This window comes from Ptychodera flava, chromosome 5 (genome assembly GCF_041260155.1).
Source record: "Ptychodera flava strain L36383 chromosome 5, AS_Pfla_20210202, whole genome shotgun sequence".
NCBI lineage: Eukaryota > Metazoa > Hemichordata > Enteropneusta > Ptychoderidae > Ptychodera > Ptychodera flava.
The window spans coordinates 40,423,963-40,445,148 of record NC_091932.1 but is presented as its reverse complement, the minus strand read 5'-3'; the positions used below and the strand labels follow the sequence as shown (position 1 = coordinate 40,445,148).

At 33.5% G+C, this 21,186-nt stretch overlaps 2 protein-coding genes across 22 annotated transcripts in view; both read left to right on the top strand.

Annotated features, from left to right (window-relative positions):
* Positions 1-21,186, top strand: part of LOC139133942 (lethal(3)malignant brain tumor-like protein 4) — a 229,622-nt gene that overhangs the window by 76,807 nt on the left and 131,629 nt on the right. The gene's annotated exons all lie outside the window — the stretch shown is intronic.
* LOC139133940 (myelin transcription factor 1-like) overlaps positions 1-21,186 on the top strand; it is a 72,144-nt gene that overhangs the window by 6,083 nt on the left and 44,875 nt on the right. For 12 of the 21 annotated variants that reach the window (XM_070700750.1, XM_070700751.1, XM_070700755.1 and 9 more), the window contains exons 3-6: positions 8,133-8,226; positions 19,112-19,230; positions 20,203-20,236; positions 20,904-20,925. In XM_070700750.1, coding sequence (XP_070556851.1) covers positions 8,133-8,226; positions 19,112-19,230; positions 20,203-20,236; positions 20,904-20,925 — 269 coding nt within the window. Of the gene's footprint in view, positions 1-8,132; positions 8,227-11,722; positions 11,851-19,111; positions 19,231-20,202; positions 20,237-20,903; positions 20,926-21,186 lie in introns of those variants that run through there. The other 9 variants (XM_070700740.1, XM_070700746.1, XM_070700749.1 and 6 more) reach the window with 3 other exon arrangements.

Below are 21,186 nucleotides of genomic sequence, written 5' to 3'. Positions count from 1 at the left end.
TTCCTGATGCACCTCCCCCATAAATTCTAATATCAGAGTGATCTGTAAACCATTGTTTGAAAAGTATGATATCTGCACAGTTGTAATGTATTTTGTTAAAAATATTAAAAGGTCATTACTTATGACATATCTGTTCCAAACAATCAGGTGCCCCGTCATCAAGGATCCTGAAGTCTTTCACAATACTGGTACTTTATCCTGTAAGATACTTGTTATCGTACTAGAAATTCTAATGGGGATTTCGCCGTCTGTTGCATTAAAAAAATTGTCTTCTGTTGATAAACTTGAACAGAAATACTAAGAAGTTACCAGAATCAGAAGTGTAGGATATTTGATACGTTCATGTGAAATTTTGTACTTATATATTTGCGAGTCTGTGTGTACACAGACCTGCCAGAGTCTCACGGTCTTTACTAATATTTTTGTCCATGTATCTCAGTGTGTGTATATCTACCGGTATGCATTTCAGAGTTGTTCCATGTTTGAGTATCTCTATTTCCATGCGTCATGTCTTGGAGTCTGGTAATGCATCTCTGAGCATGTTTCTCAGTTTTTGTCCATGCAACATTGTCTGTCTGTTTGTGTCTTGATGTCTGTATACATTTCAGTGTCTCCATGTGTCTCAGTATATCTATATCCAATTGTTTCATATGTTTGGGGTCCTCTGTGAGCATATTTGGGCATCTGTCCATGCATCTCAGTGTCTGTCAGTGTGTGTGTCTTTGGTATCTGTGTATCTGTACATTTCAGTGTCTCCATGTGTCTCAGTATATCTATATCCAATTGTGTCACACTATGTTTTAGGGTCTCTGTGAGCATGTTTCTTGGCATCTATCCATGCATCTCTGTGTCTTTCTGAGTTTTTTTTGATGTCTATATCTATGTGTCTAACACAGTCTTGTCTACAGTTGACTTACTATGTATCAGGGTACACTATGTTTTAAGTTTGCCATTTACCAAGTTATGTCTGATAACTTTGGTCACAACACCATGACTTTAGTGTATGGTGGTCCCAAGAATTAAAATGTCAAAGCCCACACACAGAGATTACTGCTTAATCTAGAAATTTTCTTCATTTTCTGCCAAGCACTCATGAATACGGTACCTCCTACCCTTTGCATTAACTTGTGTTTGCGACACAAAATTGTTTTAGCACAATCTTGTCAATGTTATATTAACGTCATGAAATTGAATTTCATCCGTGTCATACAGAAATACACATAATCAAGGAATATGACGACTTTGGCTGTGAAGTGATGCTGTTGTGCATCAGTAGAATGTTATTTTTTTCAATGACTGCAGTTTGATCATTCTGTCTGTGATACTAGATGTTGCTTTTATGTGTCAACTTCTGGTTCTGCAGACTTTGTTACGGGCAGTGTGTCTCACAAATGTTACTAGTATATTAAATTGTTTTCCTTCTTACAAGAAAACTATTCTCTTGTAGAATTATAAAAAAAACTGCAGCTACCAACTTTGTTACAAGCAGTGCGTCAACAAATGTCACTTTCCCTCGCTCCTACTAGAAAACTATTCTCTTGTAGAATTACATGTAAAAGAAAAAAAAAGTTACTGACTTTGTTATAGCCAGTGTGTCCACAAAATTTGTGTAGGGTTGTGTTTATTTATACCAGAAAAGAACCCACTTACAGAATCTAAAACGAAACCGATAAGCCTAAGAAAATGCAGGATTTTGTTATGTAGTAAACATTTCATAGCCACTGAGATGGATAAATGAAATCTAATATGTTCAATCAAAGACGAGGACACTGCCATTGATTTTACAGCCTTTGTATTCATGGAGATGGCTGTTGTTTAAAATTTGCTTTGTCACCCTGAGGCCATACAAAGACCAAGATTTTGGTTACGTAATCATCATTGTCCGACTGACATTTATCTTTACTTAGGAAAGTGAAGTGAAGTTTTATGAAAGTTGTGAGTTCTGTATAACAGGCACTGCTGTGTTGTGACATGTGTACTGTGAGAACTCTGTGGTCATATTGTTTCTGTTGGTTTGGTGACAAAGTGACTGCATTGTTAACATTTTTAATAGTTCCCCGTAAAAAATTATCCCAGTTAGTAAAATAAAAGCTCATGTACAAACAGCAAATATAGTCTGCAAACTTGTATCTTACAAGTAAGTTATGCAAATGTTATGTAAGATTTGTCATAATTTATAACATTGTACGAAAATTAATGCCTGAATTTGGTTCAGGGGAAAAAAAAAACATATTTCAGCAGCAGGATGTGCACATTATCACCTTACATATTGTTCCTCCATTAAAGTTTGTTGACACCAAACTGCCATGTATGGAGCTGCAGTGAAATCAACAATTATTCAAGTTATTATTAGGAATTTAAGGAAGATCTAGATCATTTTCATACAACCTGACAATTCTCTGAATTTAATGTATAGTTGTTGTTTTACATAGACTCTGATTTTGTCCATGAATTTAACTCACATCTTTTGTGCCGGACAGATTTAAAACATAACAATGTAAACTTTTGGATTGTACCAAATCAGAGTAATTTAAGCACCCCAAAAATGTTTTGTACGTGAATCAATTATGTGTAGTTTTACCTTCATTTGTTTGATTTACTTCAAATAATTTTGTTGAACTCCAAGTCACATGTTGTTCAATAGATAGTTACAAGGTCATGTGTGTATGCATCATATCAACCAAGCCACTTTCATTTCATACAACAAAAATATAATGAGGGGATTTTGTCCACAATTTCTTGAAGGCATATTGTCAAGGGCAGAACTCTAGAAATTGTAACTAACAAGTACTGGGGCTTGGGTTTCAATTGATGTATGAGTATAATAAAAGTGTACCTGGTTCCCAATCATTTACTTGATTTTCTCAAACCTCAACCTAAACACAGGAAGGCCTGTATTTTTTTTATTTGATATTGCATCATTGGTACAGTTTTCTGATTCAAAGAAGTCCCTTTCCAATATCATCAATGTGTTATTGATAAATATTTATATCTGCGCTGATTGCCTTGTTGTCAGGGACATTCGGTTTTCAAATTTTAATAATCATTACTTTGTTGTGACAAGCTTTCATCAAGACAAAGGATGTCAAATATGGTGACCCTGTAATTGTGAGTTCGGCTGAATGACTTTTGCGTTGTTAGGGAAAGCATTCACGTTATGAGAAGACATTACTCCAGAAAAATATCTGTCAACTGTGTAATTCAAAAATATTAGGATGGTTTTAGTCACTGAAGTATCATAGCAAAGCAGAACACAGATGACAAGCAACACAGTGATATATTTGTCTTTCAAAAGCAATAGATTCCAGCCGCGTGACTTGTCATAACAGAGTTATGACAAGTTTCACTGAATAGTAAAGTGGTCAGATATACAGTAGCACTCGTTGGAAAGTTTTCACAACATTAGAGGTGATTTCTTGTCAGGTGATTTCTTGTCATGTTTATTTTGTACTCAAGTAGTTCACTGTTGTACTGGAGGGAGATTTGGGTAGCTTTTGATAGTATTTCCTTTTTATTTTTGCTGCATGAGAGAAATGCCTTTCCTCAGAGACTTCTCAATGAAATGTGTTGAAATACAGAGTATTAACATAGCTAACACAGTGCAGTGTTTACAAGATGCAGTGTTAATTGTTGACAACTAATGTCAAGTCCAGATTCAAATTTAGATGTCAACTACAACATTGGACATAATGTACATACAGGATGTGTTGATGAGTGGAACACGGGGCACTTGTTCATGATTTTGGGAGTTGAACAGGGAACTGTATTTTACAAACAGAGCAACAATAATAACTAATAGTACAACAAGTGACAGTTAAAGGGACAACGTCGGCCATTTTTCATGAATTTTGTTTGATACGAGATACTACTTATATTGTTTGACATGTTGAAAGATACTGAATAAATGGGTGACCATGCATATATTTGACCGACTCCGGTTCAAGACACGATACATGAAACAATCACAAAATGAATTAATGGTCATGACCATTAATTCATTTTCGCGATGGTTTCATTTAATTTGTTTAAAACCGGGGTCGAAGATATGAATGGGCACCCATTTGTTCAGTATCTTTCAACATGTCAAACAATATGAATAGTATCTCGTATCAAACAAAATTCATGAAAAATGGTCGACTTTGTCCCTTTAATGAAACTAAGTGGAGTAAAGTGTAGTCTGTAAAGTGTAGCAAGGGAACTCATATCATCCTATACTGACTATTCCTAATTTCATGAGATGAAAGATATCATATCACAATATGAATTGAAAGTACCATTCTGTTTATTAAATCTTTCTGCTTATTTTTAGAGACTGAAAATGAGGTTAATTAAAAACTTGAAATGTATACAATGTTATTAGCTAGTCTGTAAACATTTGATTTGTTTGTCCGACATTCAAAGTGAAGGAAAATTTATCAAAATAACATCCTGTCTGACCCCATGTCATAGAAAACACAAATGTTATGTGTTACACTTCTGAATACACTCTGATCAATTTACTCCTCTAAATTACCCCAGGCTCAGAACACATTTCACCAGATGAGGTCAGGTCAAAAAGTTCATGTAGAAATTGCTGTTAACCAGCTGTACTGATCAGCTGTTTTACTGAGATGTATTACATGTTTCAGAAAGTACATGTCATGGCGCTTTGGTCACTAGAGTAAAACTTTATTTCTTGTGCAAGTGAGTATTTATTGATTACAAGCACAGTACTAGTGTTAGTTCAAACTGTCAACTGTGCTTGCGAAGTTTTTAAGTTCTGTTTGATATAGCTTCCAAGTCCTTAGCATGACAGTTTAGTGTAGAGTGCCTTCACCCCCAACATTGGTACATAGTCAGTGGTTTTCAATAGTGTGTGGACCAGTACACTGGGACACAAGGGTGAGAGGGGGAATCATGGATTATCTTTGAAAGAATGCTATACATGTCATTTAGAAGATTTTCAGGTTTTTTTGAACAAAAGTATTGAAAGAATTCAAGAAATTGAAACTACAATTGAATTTTCACATGGTGAAAATCGGTATTCTTGTTTCTCTTTGAGAGATGATTAACATAATTGTCTAATTAGAAATGAATCTATATGAGTGGAGAAATGAAAGGAACAAGTGGGTTTTCATTTCAATGCTGCAGAGATTCCTGCTGATGTTGGTTGCATTTCCTTGTCAGTTTTGAGCCATCTGAAAACTGCCCTCTAGTGGTAAATTATGGCAAGGCCTAGGTTGCTGTTGACGTGTTAGACTGCCACCATGACTTGCTGGATGAATGACCTATGACCTATTGTATTTGCATCAAGGTCACCTTGATGAGATTAATAATCTTATTTTTAGTTCATATATGAATCTCATTTCAATCACAAGCTTTGACAGATAGCCCAGGGACAATATCTGAAAATTCCTAGAAATCGTTATTAATATTTTCTTTGCAGTATATTATGGTTCTGTCAGTGTATTCTACATGTCATTAAACTATCAGAAATGAGCTCTACTGTTCTATAAAGTTTTCCCGTCGTGATTTCTCACCAATCCATTTCTGTTTTTATGAGTGTGTTTAGTAGCCAGCAGATAAAACCTGTTCACAGCCAATGAAGGAACAGGATTGAAAATGAAATTCAGAATATCTATTTGAATAGAAGTCAAAATCATCGAAAGAGTTACCTTGAATTGATCAACAATCTTATGAAAAATAGATAATTTTACCGTAAACATGTTGGTAAGGTCTATAACATTTGTGCATAGCAACCTTTTTACAAGTTTTCAATTTATCAGGCAACAAAGTGTAAACATGGACATTCTAACATTTTTGGTATGAGAAACAGTTCAGATGTGAAATTTGTTGAAATAAAAAAAAAAGGCATTTCCATGTTGTTATCATAAACTGCTGACCCTCTGGGCTGTGCATTTTAAAATTTCAGTCTTAATGGAAAATTTACTTAAAGAAAATTACAACCAAATGACATTGTTTGGTTATTTTTTTTCAAGCAGTTTTTAATTTTGAATGATTAAAGTTATTTTTTAAACACTTGGTAATTTCAAATATCCATGAAAGCACCGGTCATGAACCCAGGTACCGGTATGTGTAAACAGTTGATGTCATAATTTTGGTGCATACTGTCATTGAAGATTTACAGTGTTGCTGCCACAATTTTGAAGTGAGCAGAGAGTTGAATAATTAATGAAATAGGTAAGGCTTGAAGTAGATAATAAAACCATAGTAAACAAAAGCTGGCATTTTTTCATGATAATAAATGCATACAGCAAACATAGTGCAGCATTCTTTTCTCCAAATCAAGTTTCAGACCTTGAGTCAAATTATATCAGTATCGAATGTCGAAGGCTAATATGCACTTCAGAAAACTACCAATGTTTTTTATGGTAGTTACCACTTGAAACTCTGAATTGTAAATAAAAGTTATGCAGTATAATAATACTGATGATGAAGAATATATGTATTTCTTTTACTGAACCATTTTTAGTTTTCCATCACAGAAGATGTTTATGTACTGATCCTTACATGGGTAATAATTATTCAAATTGGAAAATGTCAAAGTAGAGGAACATAACATTGACAATTGTTGCATGAATGAAAGAGCCAATCGCATCAACTATTTTAAAAGTATTAGCAGTACATGTATCATCAGCATTTGTTTGTTTGTAAGTCTGTCCTCTAAAATCAGTCGAGTATTATGGGACATATGGCCAAATTATTAGCACCAATTACTGTTTTTAATGTTCCAGGAATGCCAAATTTACAGTTCACTGCAAGCTCAGTTTTTGACTTGTTCATCGTGCAAAGTCAAACAATATTTGTTAATAAAGCAAAGTACAATAACAACTCTTCTTTTTAATGCTGTAAAACACTTTGAATTAGATGCATACTTTTTTAGCCATTTCAGATTTTCATTGCAATCAGCTGATGTTTGTTTAGCTAAAAAGACATCCTAACCACAGTGAAGATAGGAAAAACTTTAAATGAGCACTATCTTGAATTAGTGAATTGACAAACTTAGTTTAATTCGCTAAAAAATGATGTTAGCTAAAAAGACATGTTCTGTGGACGCCTACCAGTGCCAGCATAACAAAGACTATCCAGTCCCTAACAACAGGTTTGATTCATAAAATTATCACTTACTGATATAGATATAGATTTGTAACTGGTACCCCATTCTCCCATAATCCATTCTACCTACTTCTAAAACCCTACCCACACTTTTATAGTTGTACCCTAACACACTAATTTGCTTCATTGATAGTAAAATTACTGATAGTTTAACATTATTTTTCTGTAGTTTCCCTAATTTCTTAGTTTCATGTTTTGTACCAGAATTGATGAACAACAGTTCTGTAATAAGTTGTTTTGTACAAGAAATTCTCCTGATAAATTTTGTCCCGTTTGTCAGTGACTGATGTGTGGGACTTGATGTAAGTTATCGGATTAATATTCACATTTTCTCGGAAATCTATTAATATTTCAAGTTGTACCTAAATATATGGTCAAGCAATTGTCATTGTTTTATCCATTTGCATGAAAATGAATTATGGTAGCAGCTTAATAGTTACCACGGAAGTTTTTTGTGCTATCTCAGTAAAGCGTAAAACTGTATTTTATTGGAGTTTGCCCCAAAATAATTACATATTGTGTCTCATTAACAGCCAATAGTGTCGTGACATTAATAATAATCCTAATGGCACGGTGAATTGCAACATATATTTAACTGAACTGTGTAAACCAATATTTTTGTCATCTTCTTCCTACTAATTACAAGCAGTGTCAGAGGTTATAGGTCAAATGTGGAGTTTTTCCCAGATGCTAGTAAAAGGATGACCTGTATGTTGTTAGAGATTCAATTTGACATTTTGTGACAGAAGGAGAAAAAAAATGACGAATGAAGCTATTAGTGAGTAAAAATGTCAAAATCATGTAGGATTGCAACATAAAACTTTCTTTTTTGTTGTGTTGAGGTGTAAAATTTTAAGTTTGGTGAGGAAGGAGGTATTTCCAGTGAAGGAATAATGTTTAATACTGCACCTAAGATAATAGTGAGAAGAGTGTAGATGTATAATATGTGATGGATAACTTTGCGTAACATGTAACTTTTCATATTTTCTCATGTTTTTACTATTTTTAATTTGTAGGTGGATTGGTCTGTAGATCCCAGACCATCCCGTGTCTCAACGCGAGCACTGGCTGGCCTCAGAAAAACTTCAGAGAAAAACATTCACAGCAAAGGTAAGTACGGATGTTCATCTCAGATGTTGACTTTGCTAGTGATGTCTCTTTGTTCTCATTCTCTCTCTGAAACTCTTGTGTTTGACATTTTCATTCCCAACTTTATAGTTTTGACTCTTACACGCAGATACCATGTTTTATTTTTGGTCAGTTAAAACTCTAAATACCATACAAATACAATAATTTTTGGATTTCTCAGCTGACATGACTGTAAATGTTTCTAGAGATGATTTTCCTGTTGTTTAAATTGACTCTTGTGATTTCTGTGTTTCTTCTGATCAGTGAGTTAAATTTAAATGTGGTCATGTGATGTATATGCTCGTTCTGATTGGTGAGTTGGATTTGTAGTGAGTCATGTCATGTGTGGTCTCAAGCTAATTGTTCAGTTACCTGAAGGTGTTATATATATGGTACTTTAATCGTTAACGTTATGCATTGGTCAATAATTTGTTTATATAGATTGATAATTTTGATATGGTTAAACACTTGTAAAAAGGTTTGAAAACTATCTTCAATTGTAATTCTACCTTGACATGAACTGTAAATACTGATAGCTAAGTACTGAAGAACAACAGCAGATTACAAGCTATCAACACTTTTCATTATTTCTTGCTGTAAATGTATTTAAAAGACTTTGGCTGATTTCTGATGACAATTGACAGGATTGATAAAGCTGTAAAGTTATAGAATGTCAAACTTTGGGTTTGTCATTAACACTATGTTTATGTAATGGCAGAGTACATGCGCCTGTATGATGTAACTAAGTCCACTGGACAGATATCTCTATAATCAGTTACATGGTGCATAGAGATTCAGTTAAGGTATACATCCACTTTTACACAGGTATACATCAAAACAAATATCAATTATTTTTGTGTACTTGTGATTATAAAATTTGTGATGAAAATATTATTATGGGAATTTAATGCAATCTGAGAATTCACTACAGTTACGCTGGTATGCTGCTACTGTCACTGAAAATCTGAAAATGGTAAAAGTAAGTTACAAAGGGAGCGATATTTTAGGGATTACTTCTGCTTTGAAAGTTAAAGAAAAAAATTGTATAATGTGGGTGAAATTATGATTTCCAAAAATAGGCGTTATTCTTAAGAAAGTCTGCTTGCTGAGATAAAAAAAACACTTGTTCTGATCTGTGAAAGGTTTACTATCAAAAGATATTAAAATTACATATATTTGTGTAAAGTTGTGATTACAGGTCAATGTTAACAGTAAAGATAGCATGGATGACATTTCTTGAATGCATTAAAGTAATGATGTATCCATTGATTTTCAAATATGCAACATTGTAACAAGCTATTCATATGCAAATAAGCATCAACACCCACTAGCTTATTAAAATACAGTTGGACTGTTTCAAATTGTGTCAATATTTAATTTGAATTGTGCCTGCATCAATTCACTAGCCCATATTAAAATGAGTTTGCCGTTTTAATTGTCGTTGTATTAGTTTTCTGTGCTGTGTTCAAAGAAAATCAAGCATGTTATCTTCAACGAAATTTCAATGGTATTATTTTTTGAAATGCTTGAAATATGACTTTTAAAACACAACTTCAAAATACTATTATTAGCATTATTTTTTGTCATCTACCGAGTGAGGCCGAACTGCAAATGATAATGGTGTTATTAAATTGAATTGATATCAGTGAAATTTCTAAGAATACACTCGTAATGACACAATGTTTGATAAAGATGACACAGAAAGTGATGTTGAAAAACAGTTATGGGTTCCGCATAAAGGAGGAAAATCTGAATATTGCAGTAATGGTAAAATGATTGATAAGTAGTAAATCAACAATTTTGTGATAATTATATATTTAAAATCCATTATAAAAATGTGTATACTTTTGAAAGAAATTTAACTTGTCGCAACATGGTATAGAATTGAGTGCTGCATTTTTTATTCAAGCTAAAATTATTATGCATGGACTAAATATTTCCTTTTCTCGTTATATAAATTGAAAACTCTTCCATCAAATTTCAATTTGCAAAGAGATATTATACCAAGTAATTGTGAAATTATGGTCACTGTCAAATAATGGATCATCACATAATTATCACACGTGGAAGTTACATAATTTGCATAGAGTGGCGCACTACGATGCTATCCTCAATTGTTTGTTGTGTGCCCCTCTTGCTGTAGCCTGTCATCCCTATTTGTTAGTGCACAGGTCCATTATCACCATTGAAATTGGTGGATGGTAACAAAAGTCTGCTTTTATAAAGGTTAAAACTTACCAAAGCCACAATTTTTAAAATAGAGGAAATTGTTTGTAATTTAATACCACGGCTATTTTGGCATGGTGTAACATGTGATTATCATATAAACATTTTTTTAAAGGTTTGTTTCTGCAGGCAATGACACAAGCTGGCTAAAATTGTTGGTAATTTCTTAAAAATTGCGATTTCAATGTATATCTCAAATATTTACATCTATAAAAAACTTCCTACCATAAAATTGAGGGTTCATTTGATTGTGATGTTTTGAATTATTAAAGGAAAGTATAACTGATGGGTATGTTATGATATCTACCTGTGTTCTAAATGAATGAACTGATGATTTAAATTTGTTCTAATGATAGTACAATTATCTTGATGAATTTTTCAGTAATTCTCCAGTGAGCAATGGCCGAATGTGTATTTTTGAAAACCATCAAGAAATGTGACTCCTTCCAATGACACTTGTTTTAAGGACAGTTGGAAATGATATTTTTTTTCTGATGAAACAAGTTATGACAGTTATAATCAAAATATCCGTTCTTTGGTTACTGATTAAAGTTGATTAATGAAACTAGGAACACTGCAGGACAAAGATGACATAGTGGAAAGGTAACAAGATAAACACTATACAACCTGATAATGATAATAATGTCTTTGGTAAGAGCCAGGACAGAATTTGCTGAACTTTGGGCAAACTATGAAAAATATATTAAATTTAAGAGTTTTGATGTTAGTTTCTGCAGACAACCAACCAACTTGTATGCAGTCAAGTTGAGCTGCATCTAATATGAACAGAAATCTCAATAGCTGTTTGAGTGACAGTGTACAGATATTCAAAGTGATAAGTTCATTGAAAAGTAGTTGATAGCCGAGAGCAAACTACCAATTTGACACGTGACGTTTGACCTGTGATGATCCACTCTTTGTTGTGGTGTTCAAATTTATGTGCTGAAGTTTACAGACCTCATCAATAAAGCCTACAACACTGTTGTGTCAAATATACTCCGAATTAACTTCAAAAACCAATGGTATGATTTTATAATTAGTTTTTTCTTATAGATAGATACAAATATGAAACAATTGAGATGAAATTAATTACAAATGCTGCCGAATAACTTAGGTGTTTTGTTTTGCCCCATTTAATTTCTCCATTGTGCTCTTACACATCTGTTGTGAGTTAAGTGGTATGGCAAGTATGACTTCCAGGTAAGTTAAGGGGACTTAATCTCACAGATGGTATTTGCATAAATTATGATAGCTTTCAACTCAGTATATTATTAATGCAGAATTCTTGACAAAAGATGTGACAAAGTGATCAGAGTATTTTTATTGTCTCTGGATTGATACCATTCTGCATCCATCAAAGCGCTGTCATGGTTCCACAGTGTAAGTTTACAACCCATATCTAGTCATATTTCAACTCTCTTTTTTGTCAGCCCACATATTGACATTCACCATACACTACAATCTTACCCTTTTAAATGGAAAGTTTATGTGCAGCATGTGTTAAGTATAATTTTATCTTGAAAACTTGAACAATTTACAAAATAATGTATTGTTTTGTGTACAAAACTTTGTGTTCAATATATTTTAGATATCATTATTTTCATATAAAATCTTGTGATATTTTAATAATTTTTGGTTTTAAATTTGGTAAATTTAAATCATGCTTTTTCAGACAGCCTATATTCTGTAATATCGTATGGATTTTTTTTACAAGTGTAAATGTAGAAAAAAGTAAATTATTTACGCTTGAAAATCTTTCAACTTATTTGCCTTGGCAAATTGCCAAGAATTTCTATCCCTGTCAGTTGTGCCAACTAAAAAGTTTTATAATTAAAAAGAAATTTAAACCATCTGTAGAGGACAACTCATAAATGTCCCAAACTTTGAATGAAGCATTCTATTCATCTTGAAATCAGCTTTGGCTTATCAACATTATTACGTTAATGTCATTTGCATTTTCAGTGTGAATTTCAAACCACCAGCAAAATTACTCAACCCATTGTGAATTGTTGTATCAGAATTACCAGACCAATAATCAGCCATTGAAATTCTAATATGGGACACTGCCGCTTCATTGTGAACTTTGAAATGTACAAATATTATTTTCAAAGATTTATTGACTTGCTTAATTTAAATTATTGACGGTTCTTAGTCGTCTAAACTAGGATAATGTGAAATGTGAAATTTAACGAGCAGTAACAGTCTTTGTTGCCGTACAATCACAAAATGAAAATGTGACCTTTTAAGTTGCTAGTTTGCCATGTTGTTGCTATAGCGATGAGATGAAATGACAGAAGTTTCATATACCATTGGAGTTGATGTCTCTCGTATCCTCTCATTCTACCATTTTGATCAGAATTTAATTTACATCGAATTAAATGCTGTCATGTTTTTTCCAGTGATTTTAATCTCACACTTCAAATTTGGTAGTAAAATTGATCCACGTCACATCCCATACATGCCTAGTCCATCTTAGATTGATTGGTCTTCTATTGTTGACTCATTCTTTTTCAGAAGTTGTCACGTCTTCAGACTTGAAATATCTGAGTAAAAAAGAAAATTGTTGAATTCACAACGTTGGGCATGTATGATGAAAGGTTATTGGCAACAGATAGTGGTGATATCAGTGTCGCTAGAGGCAAAATTCAATGTGCAGTGCGCATTTGATGACATTTATCATAAGTCGTATTAATGGGTACGGATTGCACAGAATGTCTGTGTGTGTGAAGAAAGTATTCAAATCAGCATTTGAAAATGTGTATGTGGCTTTTAAGTCATTTTTTTCAGTGAATAAACAAATAGTAATATTTGTCCCTATCTGACAACAATGAACCTTGAAATTGATACTTTGGTGAAAAGTTTTCATTGTAATTGTGATATCTTCTTGAAAATTGCTGAAGAGTGACAACTGAATTATTGCTTTTTCATCACAGAGCTGTCATTCATATTTTTAAGAGGACATTGTTGAAATCACAAAGATATTTTAGCAGATTCGTGTGATATATAAGATGAAATACGACAGTGTTTGAATCAAAAGTTTGCATCAGTGAAGTCAGTATCAATATCTCTGCCCCTGATGTTGGTTGCCAAGGAAACACATTTCATTGAAGGTCGCGTACTGTGATATTGCAATTATGCTTAATTGCCAGATGAGTACAATTTCTGCACGTACTTTTCATCGAAGAGTTTTAAAATCTCATCAGAGTGGTTTTTCATTCACACCCTATAGCAGGTTGACTGAACTCCAACCATAGTGACACGTCAAAAACAGCACTGTGTGGAGTAGCTGCTTATAAAACCTTGTGTTCACCTTTAACACTTATCTAATTGTTAAGAGTACTTCCATGTCAAATACAGATTGCCTGTTTGTCTGTCTTTGATAGTTTACATGTTCTTTAACTTTATTGCTAACCTCTTCTCTGGTATCTTTACAATGGTTGTAATGTAATGAGATGCTTTCAAAGACTTTTCTAAAATCCAGGAAAGTCTTTTAGTTTTAATTTGTTAATGAAGTTTACCTTACGTGGAAGAAATAAGTGTCAAAGAAATTGTCTACCATGTTTGTGAAATTAAAGGGGAAGTTCACCAAGGATGATTTTCACATATGTGGTAGCTCTATGGTCATTTACCCCAGAAAAGCTATTTTCACCATTTATAACTCGCAGGGGTTTTCACAAAAACGATAAAATAGTACAGGAAGTTGCCCGTGTAATTTGAATCATGGGAAAAAAGTTCCAAACTTGGAGCTTGCATAATGTGATATGGAAGGGACCATCTTCGCACGGGTATGGTCCCCACATTGTCTATTCACAGTAACACAGTAGTAAACAGCAACACAAAATCTGACAGTGGAAAGTTTATTATAAGTGATTCATTGTTTATGCAAGGATACTCAGTATAAACAAAAATTGTGTAAATACGCACAGCCTGGTTTAAGCATAGGTGAGTGGACAATGCCATACCCATGGGAAAATGGTCCCTTCCATATCACATTATGCAAGCTCCAAGCTTGGCGCTTTTTCCCATGATTCAAATTACATGGGCAACTTCCTGTACTTTTTCTATCGTTTTTTGTAAAAATCTTGCAAGTTAAAAATGGCGAAAATAGCTTTTCCGGGGTAAGTGACCACAAAGCTAGCACATATGTAAAAATCATCCTTGGTGAACTTCCCCTTTAAGCAATAACTCATAAATTGCGCCGTTACAGTTCAGTGAGTCAGTTGTAAGTTGTTAAAAGTGCATAAAATGTACATAAAATGTACATAATTTTTTAGCATTTAAAAGAATTGATGCAAGATGATACATGTACATGTAAAGAACAATTAGAGTTTAATTTTGATTGTAGCCAGTGCATGTGACAATCACTGACCCAAGAATGCAAATTACAAATTGCCCATTTCCAGTTGGGTGGTAACATTTCTTAGAATGGCAGGGGTTGTTGGTTGGGGTGGGTTACCATTTACTGCAACAGCAACACAGCCACATCAGCTGATATCGGTAAAAGATGAGTTCTCGTATTAAACAGTGGGTTTTGAAATTGACAAAGGGCCATTGTTGAACTTGGCATTGCCAAATCATTTGGAAATTATTGTTCAGTTTAGAAATTCAGGGAACATCGCCATTCTTACTTGGTTGAACAGTTCTAGCTCTATTGGGGATTATGTGACCTGGGGAATGTGTAAAGTAGATTAAAATTCCATGTAAATGAAAACAGTTGAGATGAAATTACAGATAAGCAATGTACTGGCAGGCAGCATAAAATGAAAGTATTATCTATGTTATCAAAAAAATTGTTGTTTACTGTTGATTAATTTATCAAAATCAGATGTTAATCATGTAAGGTATTATGTACCAAGGTCTATTAGGATCGTTGTTTCTGTTATTTACAAGTTTTTGAGTGTAAATTTCTTGAAAATGGTTCAGAGATAAACTGATGCCAAGAACAAACTTAAACATTGTAATTTGTGATTGCAACGGTCGTTAAGATGAGTTAGTGAACACACAATATGAATATTGCAGCATTTTATGAATATAATATATAGGAAATTTTCCAACAAAATACTACAAAAACAAAAGATGCTAAATGAAGTCAAATCAAGTCCCCAATGTATCTTTTCACATCTCAGCTTATCATCGGCGTTCAAGATGTGAGTTGCCACACTTGTAAGAAATTTCATTCCAGATTGTATTTTGTGATTTGTTATGCAGGACAGAAAGTGTCAAATGCTAATTAAACAGCCAATACCAATAGGTGTTTGTTGATACTTTCAATCAATATGTATCAATTTGACATCCAATCAGTGAACCAGCAATTGCTCTACATACACTTATGTCCCGAGTGAAAAATTTGCATGAATCACAAGACACAATGCAGGGAAGATGCTATTGAATAATATCCTGTCTCCATGACAACCTGAAGTAACAAACATAGTTCACTTTTAAATTTTGTAATGGATACTACACCAAGAGATCATTTAGACTGATAAGCTTCAGAATTTAAATGGTTGTCATGGTAATGGTAAGTGAAATTGGAGTTACTGATGTAGATTACGTTGTCATGTTACAATAAGACAAGGAGATGAGTTCTTGTCAACATTCCTTCACAAGGTACATGGACGTTGAGTTGTGTTTTCTTGTCAATCTTTCATCCCAGAATCCTATCTTCCACAGTAATTTGACAAACTTGAAGTGCTGATATCTGTGAATGCACATTGTATGACTGCTGTCTCTATTATCTCTGTTGTTCCTTTTTGAAAATTTAAAATGTAAAAAAAAATCTGTTTAATGTGTCCAAAATCGTGGGAAATTCGCCAGATGTTGTCATATCTGTGATAGCATGATTGATATTGGACGTATAGCTTAGGTTAAAACATTTCAAAAGGGGAGTGTAGGTTTTCTTAGAGAGATTTTAGAGAAGGGGATGAGTGACATAGATATGTTATAGTGGTCTGTGTTAATGAAGAAAAGCCAGAAATAATATCCTGGCCAACTTTTCTCAACTTTGGGCAAATTGGACTTCTTTTTACAATATTTTTCAAGAAAAATAAATAAGGGACATTGGTTTTATCAGCAGAAAATCTAATATTATCCACAGTTGAAGCTGACAAAACCAGCTGAGCTTTCCTGCCATCAAAGGAAATAAAATCTCAAAGTCGTACATTTTGCCCTAGGTGTTTTTATAGAATATCTAAAAACAATAATGTGAATACAAGCACACCAGTCCTAATCTGTATTTAGCAGTTTTAGTATATATATATATATATATATATATATATATATATATATATATATATATATATATATATATATATATATATATATATATATATATATATATATATATATATATCTTAGGGGTTACTACACAGCAAAAAAGATTTTGGTAAACCTACATGTAGCTAATGATGACAAACGGTAACCATGGCAATTTGTCAGTTCTAACACCTGAGGCATGTAATTATAATCTAACTATGTGAACAGTCGTGACTTGTAATGTCTCTATATATAAACTAGAGTAGAAAGTGACATGAAAATTATGCCTTACAGAGATATCCTACAACGCAATACTCTAGTGAACCCATAGTGTGTAAACTGCTTGCCAGTGGTTTTACCAGATTTCTTCAAGGTGTAATAAAATAATCATTGGAACAGATGGTGATATTAAAATCAAAGTCAAGGCCTTTCTGGTTCATATACAAAGGCAAAATACGGTATAATGTGTCAGTTACATCTGGTCAGGTCTTCCGTAGTTTCAAATATTGTTCCTGACCCAGAACAACTTGCACCAACAAATTTACCAATTTAAATTATATTTCATGGTGGGATGAAAGTTGTAAAGTTGATCTAATTAAGTAGTTTGTGACAATTTCACTGTAAACGTGTGATTTGAAGTGCGCAAGTCTGTCAGATTCATCTTTGAGTAATCAGTTCAACATGCTTTGACGTTATTTTGATGGATTGGGTGTTTTGAAATTATATTCAGAAAATTCAAAGTTTGTCATCAATGTTTGTGGACCATATCGTATAAACATGATGTATCAATTAAGCAAGTGTCAATGTAAATCCCATCAGTGCTGTCATGTAAAAATTCTCAATGTACCTCTGTCAATTTTGCAATTTGTGTTATTCTTTCTTACATTGCATAGTTGTTGCATTAAAAATCCTAATTACTTTACAATGAATACTGAGGATGGAAAAATGAAAACAAACCAATATAATTTTACTGAGATACTTTCCCTATTGACAGAAAATGCTTTGTGATGTGTATTGTAAAGTGCATCTTCAAGATCTAATTTGATCTATACATTTCACTTTGATACAACGGTTTCCGTTGACGCAAGTCTGTAATTATTAAGGTGCAAGAGGAATCATGCCTGATTTGCTCAGTAATTAGGAATACTTTATGCGTGGAAGTGGATTTTATTAATTTCACCATTGAATATGTGGATGACCTTTGAACTCTACACAAATTGACCCACATCATAGAGAGCATTACGTACGATGTAATATCCAACTAATCATGAAAGATGTTCTTTAACAGTGTCTGTTTGTAAGGGTTAATATCAAAAGTATGTTGATGGTAAAAAAGTTGTCTAAAATTTAATCACGTAATGTTTCTGTACATTTCAGCAATCCTAAATATACTGTATGGGGAATGTGTTAAAGGGAACTTAGTGCTCACAACATGTTGAATGAGAGATACAGCAATCGGATAGACCATGAAAATGTTACGACTTTCACATTCAGATAAATCAAGAGGAACATTTATTACTCCTGACAAACGGAGGCTGTTTTCATGTATCAAGTTATTTTGAGTACTGACAGCATTGCTCAGCATAATATATAAAAATTGAATGTTGTTTGTAAGCAGTCCATGTAGAGAGTTCTATTCAAAATTCATGAAGTTGAGAGAATGTGACAGATTACACATACATGTTGATCTCTTCACTCAGAGGCATTTAGTCTTGACGATATAACTGTGTTGTCCCTTGGCACCCACTCAATGCATCATATAGGATTTTGGACGATGTCACATTATTGAAATCATATAAAAACTGTAAATCAGTGTGATGTCTGCTGATTCAATAATGATATAAGACATGCAAATACTGGTAAAGTATTGGCAGCAGACTGTAATGTCAATCATAAGTTGCCATGGCAACTCATTAAGCTTATCAGATATAAAAGATATAAATTTTATTGAAAAGTTATGGGTTACCGTAGTAACTACTGGAGGACAATAACCTAGTGATTGCGTATCAAATGTGAAACACATTAAGAAACAAAAAAATATTTTAATACAATTAAAACCATATTTTTCCTTTTACAATAAACTTTGACGTGATACCTACACTTGTTATTAATAACATTCATTTTCATCCATTGCTGACAATGCTGTCTGTGATGATATAGTTATATATCTACTTCCTTTCCATCGGTAATTTTTCTCCCAAGGAACTAATTTTAATCAACAATATCAAATGTCATAGTTAAGTCACAATTGGAAAATGTGGAAGGAAGGAAATTAGTCAAATAATGATAAAGTTATGTAAGGTTTGAGCATAATAGTCTGCAGTTCTTTTTGTTCGGTGAAATCTCAGTACTGTGTCATTGGAGTAATGTTATATTCCATTGATTTCAGAAGATGAGAGGGTGATTAACGACGGCGGAAACCAGAAAAACCGTGGTCGGACAACAGAGAAAAAAGAAGCTAGTGGTAATAAAGTGACAGCCAAAGAAGAGAGCTCAGACATGAGTAAAGTAAGTAGAAAATAATGAAATTTTTTATTCAGAAGGCAACATATTATATGAAGGCGTCATCTTGGATGCTTCCATTAATCAGTTATGCTAATCAGAAAGGTTTGAAATGCTGTGAGCTACATCAGCCACGTTATTAATTCAAATTAGGTTCAGAACTATGTATTCATAGTTGGGTATGCATTAAATTTTTGAAGAATTTCTTTTGGCCAAACCAATCGTATAGTACAGACACAAGTTGAAATTTGATGATAGAGATACAAATTGTTCACTTGAGTGTACATGGACCTGTGTGTTCATGCATCAGTGTATCCAGGAATGGGATGTATTCCTGGCAAAAGTAAACTGTTGCCGGCAAAACTATTAAACTGTTGACAACAAAACGTAACTGTTGACTACCCAACTAAACTTATCCACAAAACTAAACTGTAATGTAATGTCATTATATTCCTGTGTACAAAATTAAATTGTGTTGATAATTTATAAAATATTGCACGATTGCTGTTTTCAGTGTAGAAATATTAAGAATTGTCCTTTATACTTGATCAAGTTTAACTAACTAACAAAAATATTATTTGTGTAATGATTTGTGTGACAACATGCTTGCACATGTCACAATTATTTTGCATTTTAGTGTCTGAATAATGTAGAGATGTACTGAAGAGACATTTTGTCTGCCTAAATGAATGTATCAATTTTGGCTAGTAATGAAATCTACAGAATTTCAGGTAGAATGTTCTTATCTAAAGCACTTTGATTTTCATGCCAGAATGGTTTCTTAGTAACAAGGTCTGAATATATTTACATACATTGAAGATACATGACTGCCATCACAGGTCTCCACTGAGCAATGGCATTTTGTTACCACTGAGGGAGCTAGTCTATGTGGTGAAATGATCAACAGTGGTTGCATGCATCACATTTGGTCCATAAAAATTTGTATATTTTACTGACTTGTATATTTATTTGTCATAGGAATCAAAAAGAACCAGAGCAAAGGGACCACCAGGTACGCTATAGTGTTTCAATGTTTCATTTATTGCCATTGGTCAGTTACCTTGCAGTAAAAAAATTAATCTCTTTGCTACTGTATCACATATCTTTCCTTCAGGATTTCAGTGACCCGCACCTAGCAAGCCTTAGTCTGTTCAGTGTCATAACCATCACTACAATGTATAATCATGGTACCCCTAGCCACCATCTCTTAAATGCTTAACCCCGAAGTCCAGTGTCCATCAGCTTTTAGACTCCTTTTTGGTTAATATCAAAAGTTTAACCTTAAAGGCCAACCATCTACCAAGTATCAAAGCCAACAGCCTTTCAGCTACAAGCTAATGAACCCTTCCATGTGTATCAATATTCTCTTGAAGTTGAACTCTACAATCTTTAGAAAAGTGATACGCCATTCAACCTTTCACCAAATTTTATCGACAGATGTTCTCAACACACGATCTGTCAGAACCCTCACCCCTAGCTTTGCAAAACACTAGAAACCCTCAACCCTATATTAGTTCAAAGCCCTTTGTTCAAACCCATCGGTGCTCTTTACAACCAGTAAAGCTTTCTGACCTTTGACCTTGCATACAGGAAGCCATATTGGTACCTAGTTGCTAGGTAACAGTTCATAATTGGTTCTGATGCCGTCTTTTATTTCAATTTCTCGTTCTTTGTTCCAGAACCTGTACAAGATGTGTCTGGGTGAGTCAACTGCTCTATTGTATTTCTGAATAATAGAAGTGTCTTTGTATAAATGCTGTTCTTAAAACGACGTCAAGTGTTCTGGGAACAGGATGTTGCATGGGTAACATGACGTGTGTGTAAGGATTATCTAATAATTGAAATGATCAACCATCTGGAACTCATGTTCAAATGTTAATCAATCATCCACTGAACACTGAGTTGTCCATTTTCTTTGAGGGAAAAAAATTGAAAACATTTGAAATTATGTGAGAAAACACA